This window comes from Lygodium microphyllum, chromosome 13 (genome assembly GCF_053477565.2).
Source record: "Lygodium microphyllum isolate KBCC chromosome 13, Lygodium_microphyllum_v1.1.10, whole genome shotgun sequence".
Lineage (NCBI taxonomy): Eukaryota > Viridiplantae > Streptophyta > Polypodiopsida > Schizaeales > Lygodiaceae > Lygodium > Lygodium microphyllum.
Window position 1 is genome coordinate 15,717,899 of NC_141147.1, and position 12,885 is coordinate 15,730,783.

The 12,885-nt window shown below is 36.1% G+C and overlaps 1 protein-coding gene across 1 annotated transcript in view; it reads left to right on the forward strand.

Annotated features, from left to right (window-relative positions):
* The first annotated feature begins 532 nt into the window (after positions 1-532).
* The window catches only part of LOC148026369 (YbaK/aminoacyl-tRNA synthetase-associated domain-containing protein), a 49,921-nt gene continuing 37,568 nt past the window's right edge, over positions 533-12,885 (forward strand). Inside the window, exon 1 of the mRNA XM_087690802.1 lies at positions 533-1,019. Within this exon, the coding sequence (XP_087546928.1) occupies positions 708-1,019 (312 nt within the window). The 5' untranslated portion in view covers positions 533-707. The remainder of the gene's footprint in view (positions 1,020-12,885) is intronic.

A 12,885-nucleotide genomic window follows, 5' to 3' on the forward strand; every position in this document is an offset into this window, starting at 1 on the left:
TCCGCACAGCAATAATGTATTGGGTGTTCATTGTAATTTTAGCATTTCATGTGACAGCCTATTGTGCCCATAACAGTGTAGGGGGCATAACTATTCTTGGCTAGTGATATCCATCTCATGCACAACACCATTGCAAATTTGGGTTCACATTCCACACAATAGTGCATGAGGCCTATTGAAACAAAAACTTACTGGATTTTCACACACAGTGCATGGCATGGCTAACAATCGCGGAATGATTGCATCGTTTTGGGTCTACAAAGGAGGCATAGGGATCATGTGGTTTGCAGCTGATCCTAAACAATAGAGAAGGCACGCAAAAGGCAGAAGGGTACTCTTTTGGGTTGACTGGAAAATTTTATTTATTTTTTAAATATTTTGGGGGGAAGGGAAATTGAAAACTCTGTAAGGGAAAAATTTTGTTAGCAAAAAAGAAATTTTATGGGGGGGAGGGGTTTGAAACCCCCCCCTTGGGCCTAAAGGATGGTTCATTGGTTCCCTCTGGGACACACACACACACACACACACACACACACGCATACAGTTAGCGAGCTTAAACCAGCTCTCTCCCTTTATTAGGTCGTTGGGCCGGCGGGAGAAGGGAGGGGAGGGTGGAAGGTTCCTTCCTTTTTACTGTTGCCGGCCAGTCCAGCTAAATTAGATCGACGGTACAGAAGTCCAGACATGCAACCAGCTTAGGGACCCAAATGGGGCAGGAGCTCGAATCCCGTCAACTTCGCATCTTGGAAAGGATTGCACGCCTGGAGAGCTGCTCTCATCATCTGTCCTCTTCTAACGGAGCAGCAACGGACACCTTTGCCCCTGACACAGAAGCGAAAGAAAACCAGAATGTACTTCCCAGCATGGAAGAGAAGTTAGGTCTTCTGTTAAGGCGGGCAGGAGTGGTTTCCTTTCGGTTCCAGAAGGTGCCGCATGATTACTACAGCAGGTCCTTCGAGGAGCGACGTGACTTGCTGGGTGCTGCGTCCATCGATCACCTTTGCAAGAGCATTGTTATGGTTCGTCTCTGACCGCCTCACATCATATCTCCCTTGGTCCAGGTTCGTTAATTATTCAGGAACTAATGACTGCATCCCGTTTATTGAAATTTGTTAAGCATAAATGCGTCGTATCAGTGTGTCTTGTGCTACCTGTGCAAGAAACTGCAAGGCTAAGTCAGATATGAAGAGATGGAAAGTGAGATCCCCAGAATGATGTGAATTAGCCAAATCAAAGCACCAGCTTGGCATGATTTCCATTTGCTCCTTATTAGCAATGCCAAGGTCAAGGGTAGTTTGTACATTGATCTGCTTTGGGGCAGCCAGCTGCCTCACTCTACCAATGTTCAACTCTCTAGCTTTAGGATGTTGCATAAAGTTGAAGCAGATGGCCATCCATGTGATGCTATGAAGAGGTATTTGGAGATTGGTTTGCCTACTGACTGGGGCAGAGAATATGGCTGTTAAATGGAAAAAGACATTGTACTAATGGAAGTGCTGCCATACACTGAAACTGGAAGAGATGAATCATGGCAACGAAGGCATCTCCACTTTGTAGCCATAAGGCTATCCTTACATAAAAAGCATGGTATACAAGCTTTCCGAGTTTTGGCCTCAGCACAAGTTGCTATAGCCTGAACAGCATTTAAGTTCCAATGTTTTTTACCTTTCTGTTCTAGCCATTAGTCTAACAGTTTTTGTTATGTTCCATTTTAAGTGGGCTCTTGTTTTTGCCAGCTCAACATTGTCAATGTACACCATTTTTGTGTACATCCCTTTGTAGGTTGAGATTTTTGTTTTTTGTCTTAGGAACAACTTAATTCTACCATGTGGTCAACTTAAATGAAGGTCTTCCAAGCAACATTTGATAAGAATATTCAAAATCATCCCTGCACAAAACTACAAAACTCACCTTGAATTTTAGACCAGAAACCTTGATTAACTGATGCTTTAGGATACCTAATGGTTTTAATATTTGCTGATTTGCCATCTTCGCCTGAAATGGAGTTGGAGCTAACTTTGAACATGTACTAGATGGATAAACTACTTCCGGAAGAATATTAATTGAGGATCCACTGTCCAAAGAACTTCATTAAACTTTCCCATATACTCAACTTGAATTGTGGGAATTTCATAATCTACCATCAATTGTTGAGTAGGCATGATAGGATGATATACGATATCCACGAGTTTTGGATATGGCTTATGTATATTTGTCAAACAGATGCATTGAGTTAGATTGATAGCAATCTTCAATATATCCATTTTTACATTATTTGTCACAAGGATATGAAATTTTGATGCTTTGCTTAGCATTGATTAGGTTGTTAATTAAATGTGCAAATGTATGTCATGTGTAAGTTAGTTGTGCTACAATGATAGGGCCATTAGTGGGTGTGAAAGGCAAAAGTTGTAATAAGTTATAGTGGATAGGTACTAGGTAGTGCTTGTTGAGAAAACATTTCTTCAGTTCATCTCCTTCAATTAGGGTTTCGCATTAGCAGCCCCAAAAAGGGCTGGCGCCCTTATTCTGGGCACTTTATTAGTGGGCGCCCACATCATGGGTGTGCCACTCTAGATTGTGCATGCCTATTTATAGGCCACCTCTTAACACATTCAACACTCACTGTTCATTTTTCACTCTCCTTCTGTCTCATCAAACACCCCTTCACTCTCTCTCTCCATACTCTCCATTGTCCCCACACCCCTTGTAGGAGGACATCAAGGTTCGTGGTTGGTGGCTTCTTCCTCATCATCTGCTGGCGTTATCCACACATCTTGGTGATAGCTCACACACCTTGGTGACCATCCTTATCAGTTGGCGTCAGTTTTCCTCCATCATTTGGGCACTCCTTGCTTGCGTTTTAGCTTTTGGAGGCCTTCTCCCAGTTAGGCGTTACTTCACCAAGGCCTTCTCCTAGTTAGGCGTTACTTCACCACAGTTGGTGTCTTCCCAGCAAGCCCTACAACATGCGTTTTGGGTCTCCAACCATCTGGTGTCATCATCCATAGTTGACGTCAATCTTTCGCAAAGCTTTGCACATTGCGTTTGATCATTTTGGTGGCTTCTGCTTTGATTGGCGACCTCCTCTATAGTTGGCGTCATCATTTGAGGCTGCTGGAGTCTGCATTTGGTATCCTAGCCCCCACTTCTATTATTTGGCATTTGCGTTTTGCAGTCCAGGCTCTTCTATTGGCCTCAGAGGATTGCGCTGTACTCCCTCGATAGCTGGTGATCACTCGTCTCCACTCAGACGGCATCAGAGGACTACACTTCTCTCCCTCGATAGCTGGCCTTCACCTTCAGTATACATCTTTGATATTCCTATTGCGTAGGATTGCGTTTTGCTCCCTTCACTGTGCAGATTCCCTACATATGCTGTCGCTTGATTCAGACAGGACAATGTAATTATCTTTTCAGCTTCGGCTCCACTGTATCAACTTTTCTCCTTATAGCATGATTCAATGCATCTGATATCATCATTGTGTTCTTTTGAGTTTCTTTTCTTTCTCATTGTTTGCTGTACACACTCTGTGTTTCACCCTGCAAACCCTATTGTCTCTCTGGTACGCCGTTTTTCTCGATAGTCCTTGGCTTTAGTTTGTGTCTGGGGTATTTATTTGACCAATAAGTGTCAATAGTGACGCTAGAATTTAGATACTAATTAATTAATCAATACTAGTTCAGGGGTAAATTAATGCATATGTCCACTTGGGGGTCAAAATGTCCTAGTCAATTCAATTGTGGATGGACACAACTAATTTTCTAGGAAGGGATAAGGGTTGAAATTAATTTTCAAAAAGGTTAATTTTGAAAATTAATTAAATGGTTGAAAATGGTTTGAAAATCCACTTGGAAACTTGCCAAGCGATAAAACTTGCCCATGTAAGTGAGAGGTGGTTAATTTTCAAGATAGGGACAAGGGTTAAAATCAATTTTTAGAATTGTTAAATTTAAAGATTAATCGAAAGATAAAAAATGGTTGGAAAATCCATTCGAAAACCTGCCAAGTGACAAAACTTGCCCATATAAGTGAGAGGCGGTTGATTGGAGGTGGGAGAGGAGAGAGAGTCATTTTGAAGGTCAACCCATAGGAGGAGAGACTATACTAGTCATTGCTAGAAATTAGGAGGTGAAATTGAGCAACCATCGCAACCACGATAGAAAGCAATAGCTCATGGAGGCCAAAAGTAGGTAGGCGAGAGTAGATTGAGGCCTATGGGTAGCAGACGATTGCATTTTGGTTGAATTGGGGGGATGTTGACTATTACCTCAGTCACTCTCTGGGGACAAAAGTTTGAACTTTCTATATCCTCGGCATTCTCTTTTAACCTTTAGCTATCTCTGATGTTACCTTAGCAAATCTCTACTATTTGCAACAAAGATTAGTCATATTTAGTGGATAGTAGGAGTATTTATTGTTATAAATCATAATTTATAATACTAATTAGGATTTAGCAACCACCTCGGATCTTTTGCTCAAAGTTTGAAGCCATGGCACTTGGAACAATTGTTGAAAATTGTGTAATTTTAGTGTTTCCAAGACGCTAGGCCACTCCAAATTGATTTGGGGCCAAGTTTTGATTAGCCAGGGGCCAATTGAAGGTCAATCTTCGTGCGACTCAAGGGACAAATTGATAAAAAGGCTTTTTGGTCATTTATGACAGCACAAGAGGCATTGGAAAGTGAAGGAGATTGGAATAATCTTAATGCACTTCTTCCAATTGCAATGCATGATAAAGAAATAGCGTAAGGGGCACTAGGTTTTGGGGCTAATCAGGTGTCGAATATCCAAGATTAAGTGGTAACATTTGCATTTTCAATTTATCTAAATTTTATGCTTGTTGTAATTAGTGCTTAATCAAGTCATTACTAGCCTTTTCCTAGAGAGAGGTTCGATTCATGGTTTTTTTTGTTGTGACACCATCAACTCCCTTGAATTGGTGGGCTTGTGGCACTTGATTGGAAGTTGGAAGTGTTACTCTAGTATTGAGATTGTATTCAGTTAAGTATTATAGCAAGGGAGTCTTTATATCATGAGATGGGATCAAGTAGTGATGATGTCTCTTAGTTTGAAAATGCAATGCTTGATCTTGGATAAGGCATTATGCATGGGTAACAAGCTATAAATGTAGGTGTAGATCAAAATGTGGGTCCTTCAAGGCCTTTAGATGTGGATGATCAACAAAAAAATGAAAAATATGATGATTAGTTCAAAGATTGATTGAGGACAATAGCATATATTTGTGCTCAATCGGCAAAGGCTTCTCAATTTGCTTAAATTTTGAACTCTTCAAGGAAGGGCAGTAAGGGCTAGAAGAGGAAGTCATCCTCTAGTCAAGGGTAATGAAAAAAAGTCACTCAAGTAGAATTTCAAGATTTGCAAGAAGGGTAGGTTTCTAAATAGGCTTGACGAGAGATAAAAACAACAAGAAAGGATATGGAAAAGCTTTGCTCCTAGTGTAAGCAATTAATGGTTGCAAATAGATGCTTTATTTGCGAGTAGGAGAGGCATTTGGCAAGGAAATGTCCAAACAGACAACAAGGAGAAAAGGTTGAGATAAAGAAGATGCAAAGGGTTAGAAATCCAAAACATAATAACGAGGAAGGATATGGAAAAGCTTTGCCCCTAGTGTAAGGGATTAATGGTTTCAAATAAATGCTTTGTTTGTGAGTAGGAGTGGTATTTGGCACAAGAAGTTGTTCAAATTGTCATAAGGACATGAAATTTTGGTGCTTTGCTTGGTATTTGATTAAAAGTTAATTAAATGTGCAAACCTGACTTGCACATGTGAGGTGCAAGTTAATTATTTGACAATGTGGGACACAAGATCTTGAAATATCAATTGATACCAAAAGAAAAAGTTGTAATAAGTTATGTTTAATAAGTACAAGGTGGTATGTGGTGCCAAATTTTGGCCTAGACTAATTTATTGGCCATTACTGTCAGTGGTGACATTAGAGACTAGGCATTAATTAATTAGTTAATATCGGTCTAAGGGCTAATAATTACTCATGGATACTTAGAAGACAAATTGGTCGATGAAAATAAAATTTTGAGCACTAGAATGATTTTTAAATTAAAATTTAAAATTAATATTTAATTAATTTAATAAGCTAAATAATGCTAAAAACTGGGATTAGAAGGTTGCTACTTGGCAAAACTTGCCCATGCAAGTGGGAAATATTAGTAGTGGAGTAACAATGGGAGCTTAAACATATGTTGTAATAAATTGTTGAAACACAAGACAAAAGAGAAAGAGAAAGAAAAAACACTGAAGAACACATTACAGATGAGAACTCAGATGTATGCTCGGGAAATGAAATCCATATATCCAACACAAGAAAGTCGCATATAATAGTGAGTCACTGGCTGTGTAGGCATCGACATTGGCTCCTCTCTCCATGGAGTCTCCACATGTGTGATGTCAGATGAGTGATTGAGTGAGGAGAAGGAGCTTGAATATATAGGACAAAAATATATCCTCAATATGATCAGGTTGGCTAGCAATAAAATCTAAATATGACCAAAATGAAGATCATATAATGCTTAAAATATCCTAAAAAATGTGTCTAGGCTTTGCATGCACCGACACACACATGAATTGACATATCTGTTAACACGCTTTCTCAGATCATTGGTGATCTGATTTAATACAATGGTACAATGAGAATGAATTATAAACCATTCAATATAGAACCACCAAGTAGAACCATGGGTACCCAAACAGTGGGTGATTAAGCCACCATCAAGATGCCTCGAAGAGAACCTGATGTCAAGGTCGATCATATGAGCTCCTGAAAATAGAGAAGATCATAATATAACTCTGTGTTTGTTCCAATGTCTTTCAGTAGCATACATGACCATCCTCTTTGTCAAATAAATAGCCCATCATGAACTTAGATGCTAATCCTAGCTTCAGGATTTAAACTTGCCAGACTTCAATCAATATGTCAGGGAAGTTCCTCTTTGGATCCTATGCATCTGTGTAGATGTATAGATGGGGTACGATTGTCCTATCTCACCACCCTCTTACACTCCCTCTCTAGGACTGGAGAGTCTTGAGGTATGCCGTCGTCACCACCACTAGAAAGTAGTTGAGGAAGGGGCCATCAAGCCCTTCTCACGATTCAAAGAAGCTGATCCTTTTCACACCTTGGATTGCTCCTTGGTTGGAGGATCAGAGTTCGAGTTGGGAGCTAATGATGACTTGGCAGAGGAGTCCACATCTCTTATTGTCTTCTTTTTCTTCTTCTTGGAAGTTGCTTACTCTTTGCATGTCCTTTCATAAATGACCTTTCTTTCCATAGTGGTAACATTGGGTCTTCGACGACTTCTTCGAATCCCTCTTTGAAGCTGCAAGAGCCTCACTAGAATCTCCATGGAACTTATCATCAGTGGATGTGCACAGATGAGCCATTTGGAGAGAATTTAGAAGAGAAGTAGAGAAAAGAAGGGATTTGGAGAGGGAACACAGCCAAACCACAAGCATAGATTGCAGAAAATAAGAGTTCACATACAGTATTCACCAATATCTAACCAAAACTAGAAGTTTGTTGCGAAAAGGCAAAAAAATAAGCTAGAAACTGCCTGAAATAGCAAGATCAGCCTAATAATGCAGTCTCCCAGTCAGGAGGAGATGGAGAGAGCAAAACACAAGCTAGAATTGACACGTAGGCAGGCATGAGAGGGGCTGATGTAGGTTGTACGGATGTCGACGCTAACAAAAATGCAGGAAAGACAAGTCGCTTGGTTGGAACAATAGTCGCCTAATCAGTAATGGTCAAAATAATCCTAAAATCAGCAAAGAAAACATATGAAGAGCATAGAACCTAAAATTTGATACCATGTCAAAAGTGAAGCAGCATTGAAGAGTAAGAGGCAGGCAATCCATATCAGATTAGGGGCTTAATTTGTCTTTCAAAGATATGTGAAGCCAATTCCCAAGCAAATCAAGGGGCAAATTGGTTTGGAGACTTGTTGGTTAACTTTGATAGCAAGAGACACTTGGATTAGAAAAGGAGATAAGAGAATTTTCGTGTGTATTTTTAGTTTATGTGAATTTTATTCTTATTGCAACTGTTAATTAATGAAGTCATTACTATCTTATTCGAGGAGGAAGATTAGTTTTATAAATATATAGCAAGTATAAAATGTTAAAATAAAGAGGATGCAAAGGGTTAGAGATTCAAAAGATCAGCTAGTTTGTTACTTAATATAGTTAGTGATAAGCCCATGAAGATGTTATTGACCTTTGTAGAGCATGGAGAAAAATCAAAGATCAGAATACATTGATTTTCTTTCACAATGGAGCAAGAGTTAACTTTATCTCTATAGACATCGTCTAAGCATTAGAGAAAATGAGATGGAAGCGATGGAAGAGATTGGTGTGGCATGTAAGGGCCATGCAAAGCTTGTCATACCTCTTATTAGAAAGCTTCGTTTACACTTTCAAAGCTTAGTTATAAAGAACGTTTCATTTTGTTTCTTATTTCAAGATTTTGTTTTATGTTTCGTTTGGTTGGCCATCTTGAGGTTTTAAGGTTTTGAATAATAATAATAATAATAATAATAATAATAATAAAATTATATAGAGAAACTATTAGTACTTATAACTTAAGTTATATATCCTAGACTCTAGAGTTAAAAGCTCAAAGGCTAGAATATGAATATTCATTTCAACTTTTATCAAGATTTTAGATTATACTTATTTAAAGATTAACATTCATGATTCACAAATTACAAACAATATATCCTTTGAAAATAAATCATTATAATTTATATATACATATGTACAATCCATTTAACATAGTATAAACTTTAAAATAAAGTTAAAATATTAAACTAATATTAAGAACTCATTATATTTTGGCATAGATGATAGTTAGTAGAACATAACATAAATTTTAAATATAGAACATATGAGAAAAAACTCAAGAGTTAAGACTAAAGAGTTAAAGCTCATGGTTGAATCCTAGTACAAACTACAACAAAAATCAAGTAACTAATTATAAAATATATCATTATAAAGTCATAAGTATCATGTATGTAGTAATTAGCTACTACTTCTGACTATTAAAAGAACCAGTGTTATTATTACTGCTGTTAGTGAGTGAAGCAGCTTAACTCATCTTATCACTATCACGACTTCTAAAGAGTTAAGACTAAAGAGTTAAAGCTCTTGGTTGAATCCTAGTACAAACTATAGCAAAAATCTAGTAACTAATTATAAAATATATCAATTATAAAGTCATAAGTATCATGTATGTAGTAATTAGCTACTACTTCTGACTATTAAAAGAATCAGTGTTATTGTTATTGTTGTTAGTGAATAAAGTAGCTTAACTTATCTTATCACTGTCACGACGTCTAGGAGCTTCCTTGTCTCTATGGGCAATGCTAGTGGAGGCTTGTGTATCATGTGCTCCACAAGGATAAGAGCTTTGTTGAATGTTCTATAGATGTGACTTCTTTGTCATGGCAGCCATGGCATGTGTTTGGGCATGGATTATATGTTAAAAGTGTAGCTTATTTTCTCGAAGAAAATCATAAAGAATATCCTTATCAATATATCTTTGGATAAAAGCAAGATTAATTGTTTCTCCTCATTATAAGCCTTGGCAATGACCTTGGTATCAATCTCTTTCACCTTCTATTAAAACACTCTTTCTTTTTCTAGATCTTGGTCTCGTAGCTTCTTTAATAAGCACAAATTAACATTTATATAGATATTCTCTAGTTGGTTTGTGCTTAACTTGTAAGAGAGGGTTTGCCATTTGTGAGATTTTAGAAATAAATATTTACATGGCTGAAACACAATGGATTTGAATTTATCAATATACATATATGAGATTGAAAAAAAATGATCTATTTCATTTCTTAGTATGAATATCTATATATATGCTCTAAATTTGCTCTATTGTATCACTGGCATACTCTAGGAAGAGCACACAAAGAGACAAGCATGCATGAAAAGAATCATATTATGTAATCTTATTTATATTTCAATAGTAATAAAAAATTAGTTTATATATAATATAGTATATATTGACAATCACCATTAGGCATTGATCAATGATCAAAGTTACACAATAATAAATTATAAATCATAAGCTAGAGAGAGAGCTTATTGATATCTTTTCTCCAACTTAAAAACTCAATCAAGGTATTGAGTTCGTCTTGATATAAACTTTTTATCACTCCAATGATTCTTATCTTTAGGATAAAGGAAGTATGAAACAATGGAGTTTTATTTATAACACAAATTTCATCTCTCATTTTATACATGAATAATATTAACTCTATAAAGTTGCATGATAAATTTTATCAGTAGTTTTTATTAGAAATTTTATAAAATAAATATATAAGTTAACGTGTAGTATTTATCTCTCTAGGACAAAACACAACAAGATGACATGGCCTTACAAAGCTCGTGTATATCTCATGATAAAATAGAGGGGTACAATGTTTCTTTTTTAGCTTTTATCTCATTCTAAAGCCCATTGCGCAAAATATAAGTTGTTATTTTTCATGCTTTGATTATTTAACTTACACTTCATGCATTTCACTCTTGACTATATACGAGTCGATGAAGAGAATTATTTGTTTGTGCCATCTTAAACAAATAAATTGAAACATAAGACAACACTTGGAAAGTTGAAACATTTGTTTTATATGAATTTTCAATGTGTATGTAACATAATTATAACTTATAATGAAAATCATAAAAGATTACTTACTGATGAGGTACAAAAAAGTAGTCCAAACGTATTTTTATTGACTTTACAATATCATAGTGACTAACACTTTTGAATAGAGCCAAAGCCAATGATTTGTGAGATTGAAGAAATTGATTATGCACAAGGTTTTTTTCAAGATTGACTCTATCCAAGGAAGTGCTATCACATTCTCTATCATAAGATCAATCAAATATGAGACATATGGAGTTCATATAATAGTGGAATAGTTTCTTTTAATGGCCCTTTTGATATGGAAGTAAATTCACTCTCGAATAATGCTTAAGCTAAGTATTGAAACTTCCGCTATACGTAACCATATAGTATCAGTACAATATGATATCAATATATTAATCATGTGTCGGCGTCTCTGTGAGTGTTAAGAGTAAATAAATGTCATTAGTAACTAATGTGTCCTTATCAACAAAAGAAGTGCAAAACTTTGAATTGTAGTCATTAAAAAATGCGTTTTGTCCCTATGAAACGTGAAATCCTCAAATCCTTGAAATGTTTTGTTTCATTTTGCAAAATATAGTCGCAAAACAAAACTTTTGAGCTACAAAATTTTAATTGGAAAAAAGCTATAATGTTATAACAAAACATCTTGGGGTTATAGAAAACGTTGAAACAATTTTTTAAAAAACACTTTTTGTTCAAACTCGTGAGTTTCTCTACTCTGTTTTATCTCACGCAAATCGCTAGGCTATGCGAAGTGTAGCTGTTTTCTTCTCCATCACTTTCTCTCTCCTTCATCGTTTTTTACTCCTACATTTCTTTCTACTTCTATCTACTATTTCTCTTATCTTTTCTCTCCTTTATCTTTTTTTTTTGGCTTGTTCATTTTCTCTCTCCTTTTTCATCCGTCTTAAGGCTTGAGCCGTGGACTTGGGATTATCATGGTTCCTCACAAAGATTTTGCTCGAGATATTTGAGAAGATACCTTGTTTGTCTATCGCTATGGAATATCTAGAATCAAAATTGTAGTTTGTAAGTTTTGTGGAGATACATGCGTGAGAATTCCACCTGGATGAGTGCATCTTACATGGACTATGAGCAAGGGTGGATATTGTTGCAGGGGAGTATTCGAGGGTATTTTCTTGGCATATGGTGAAATTAGCCAAGGTGCGGTTATTCTTAAGAATGCTACTAATCTCATTAAAAAAAAATGGAAACAAGCAAAGAGCAATCATATGAGTAGAGGTGGAAACTCAAGTCGAGTGAGGTGAAATGATGAGGAGGATGCTCTAAGTGCTTTCAATGTGCCAATAAGTACATAAGTATCATGGCTATCGGATAGTGCGGTTGGTGTGTAGATTTTATCGAGATAGATCATGAGGTAATATGTATATATGGTATTAGTTCTTTTTTTGTTGGTAAGAACACTTCTTTTGTTGGTGAGGATATATCTCTACTCACTACACCCTCGTAAGGCTTGGTACGCAAATCAAGAAAAAAAGAGAGAGAAGGCAAAGAAAGTATGTTGCAAGTGCGCTTTATTTCAAGATTCAAGAAATAGGCTTAAGTAATAGAGTATTGATTTTTCTATCAATACAACCGTGCATTTAAAATTGCTGGAGTATTTGTTTATATCAAGTTGTACAATGCATTGGTTGATGTAATTATAGTGGTAGCTACTGATTTATATTTGGTTAGCTCAGAGTCTTTAAGGATCGTTCACTTAGATGCTCAAGTGACTTATATTTAAAATGAGTTGACTGGATTAAAGTCATGTTGGTGTTAGTATGACTGTAGCATTGTATTTTACGGATGGAGTGATAAAGCAAGTTGAAAATTATATTTACTTGATGTCTTTTTTAAAATAATCCACATAATATTTATTATACATGTTACTTTTTTATTTTTAATTTTTAAGTATATAAATTTGATATTTATCAATTAGTAGTTACTAATGATAATTATTTACTCTTAATACTTGTAGATATGTCGACATATGATTAGAGTCTTCAATCAAGGATCGTTTACTTAGATGCTCAAGAGACTTGCATTTAAAATGAGTTGACTGGATTAAAGTTATGTCATTATTTGTATGGTTATAGCATTGTATCTCATGGATGGAGTGATAGAGTAAGTTGAAAATTATATTTACTTGATGTTTTAAAAAAATATATATAATATATATAATACATA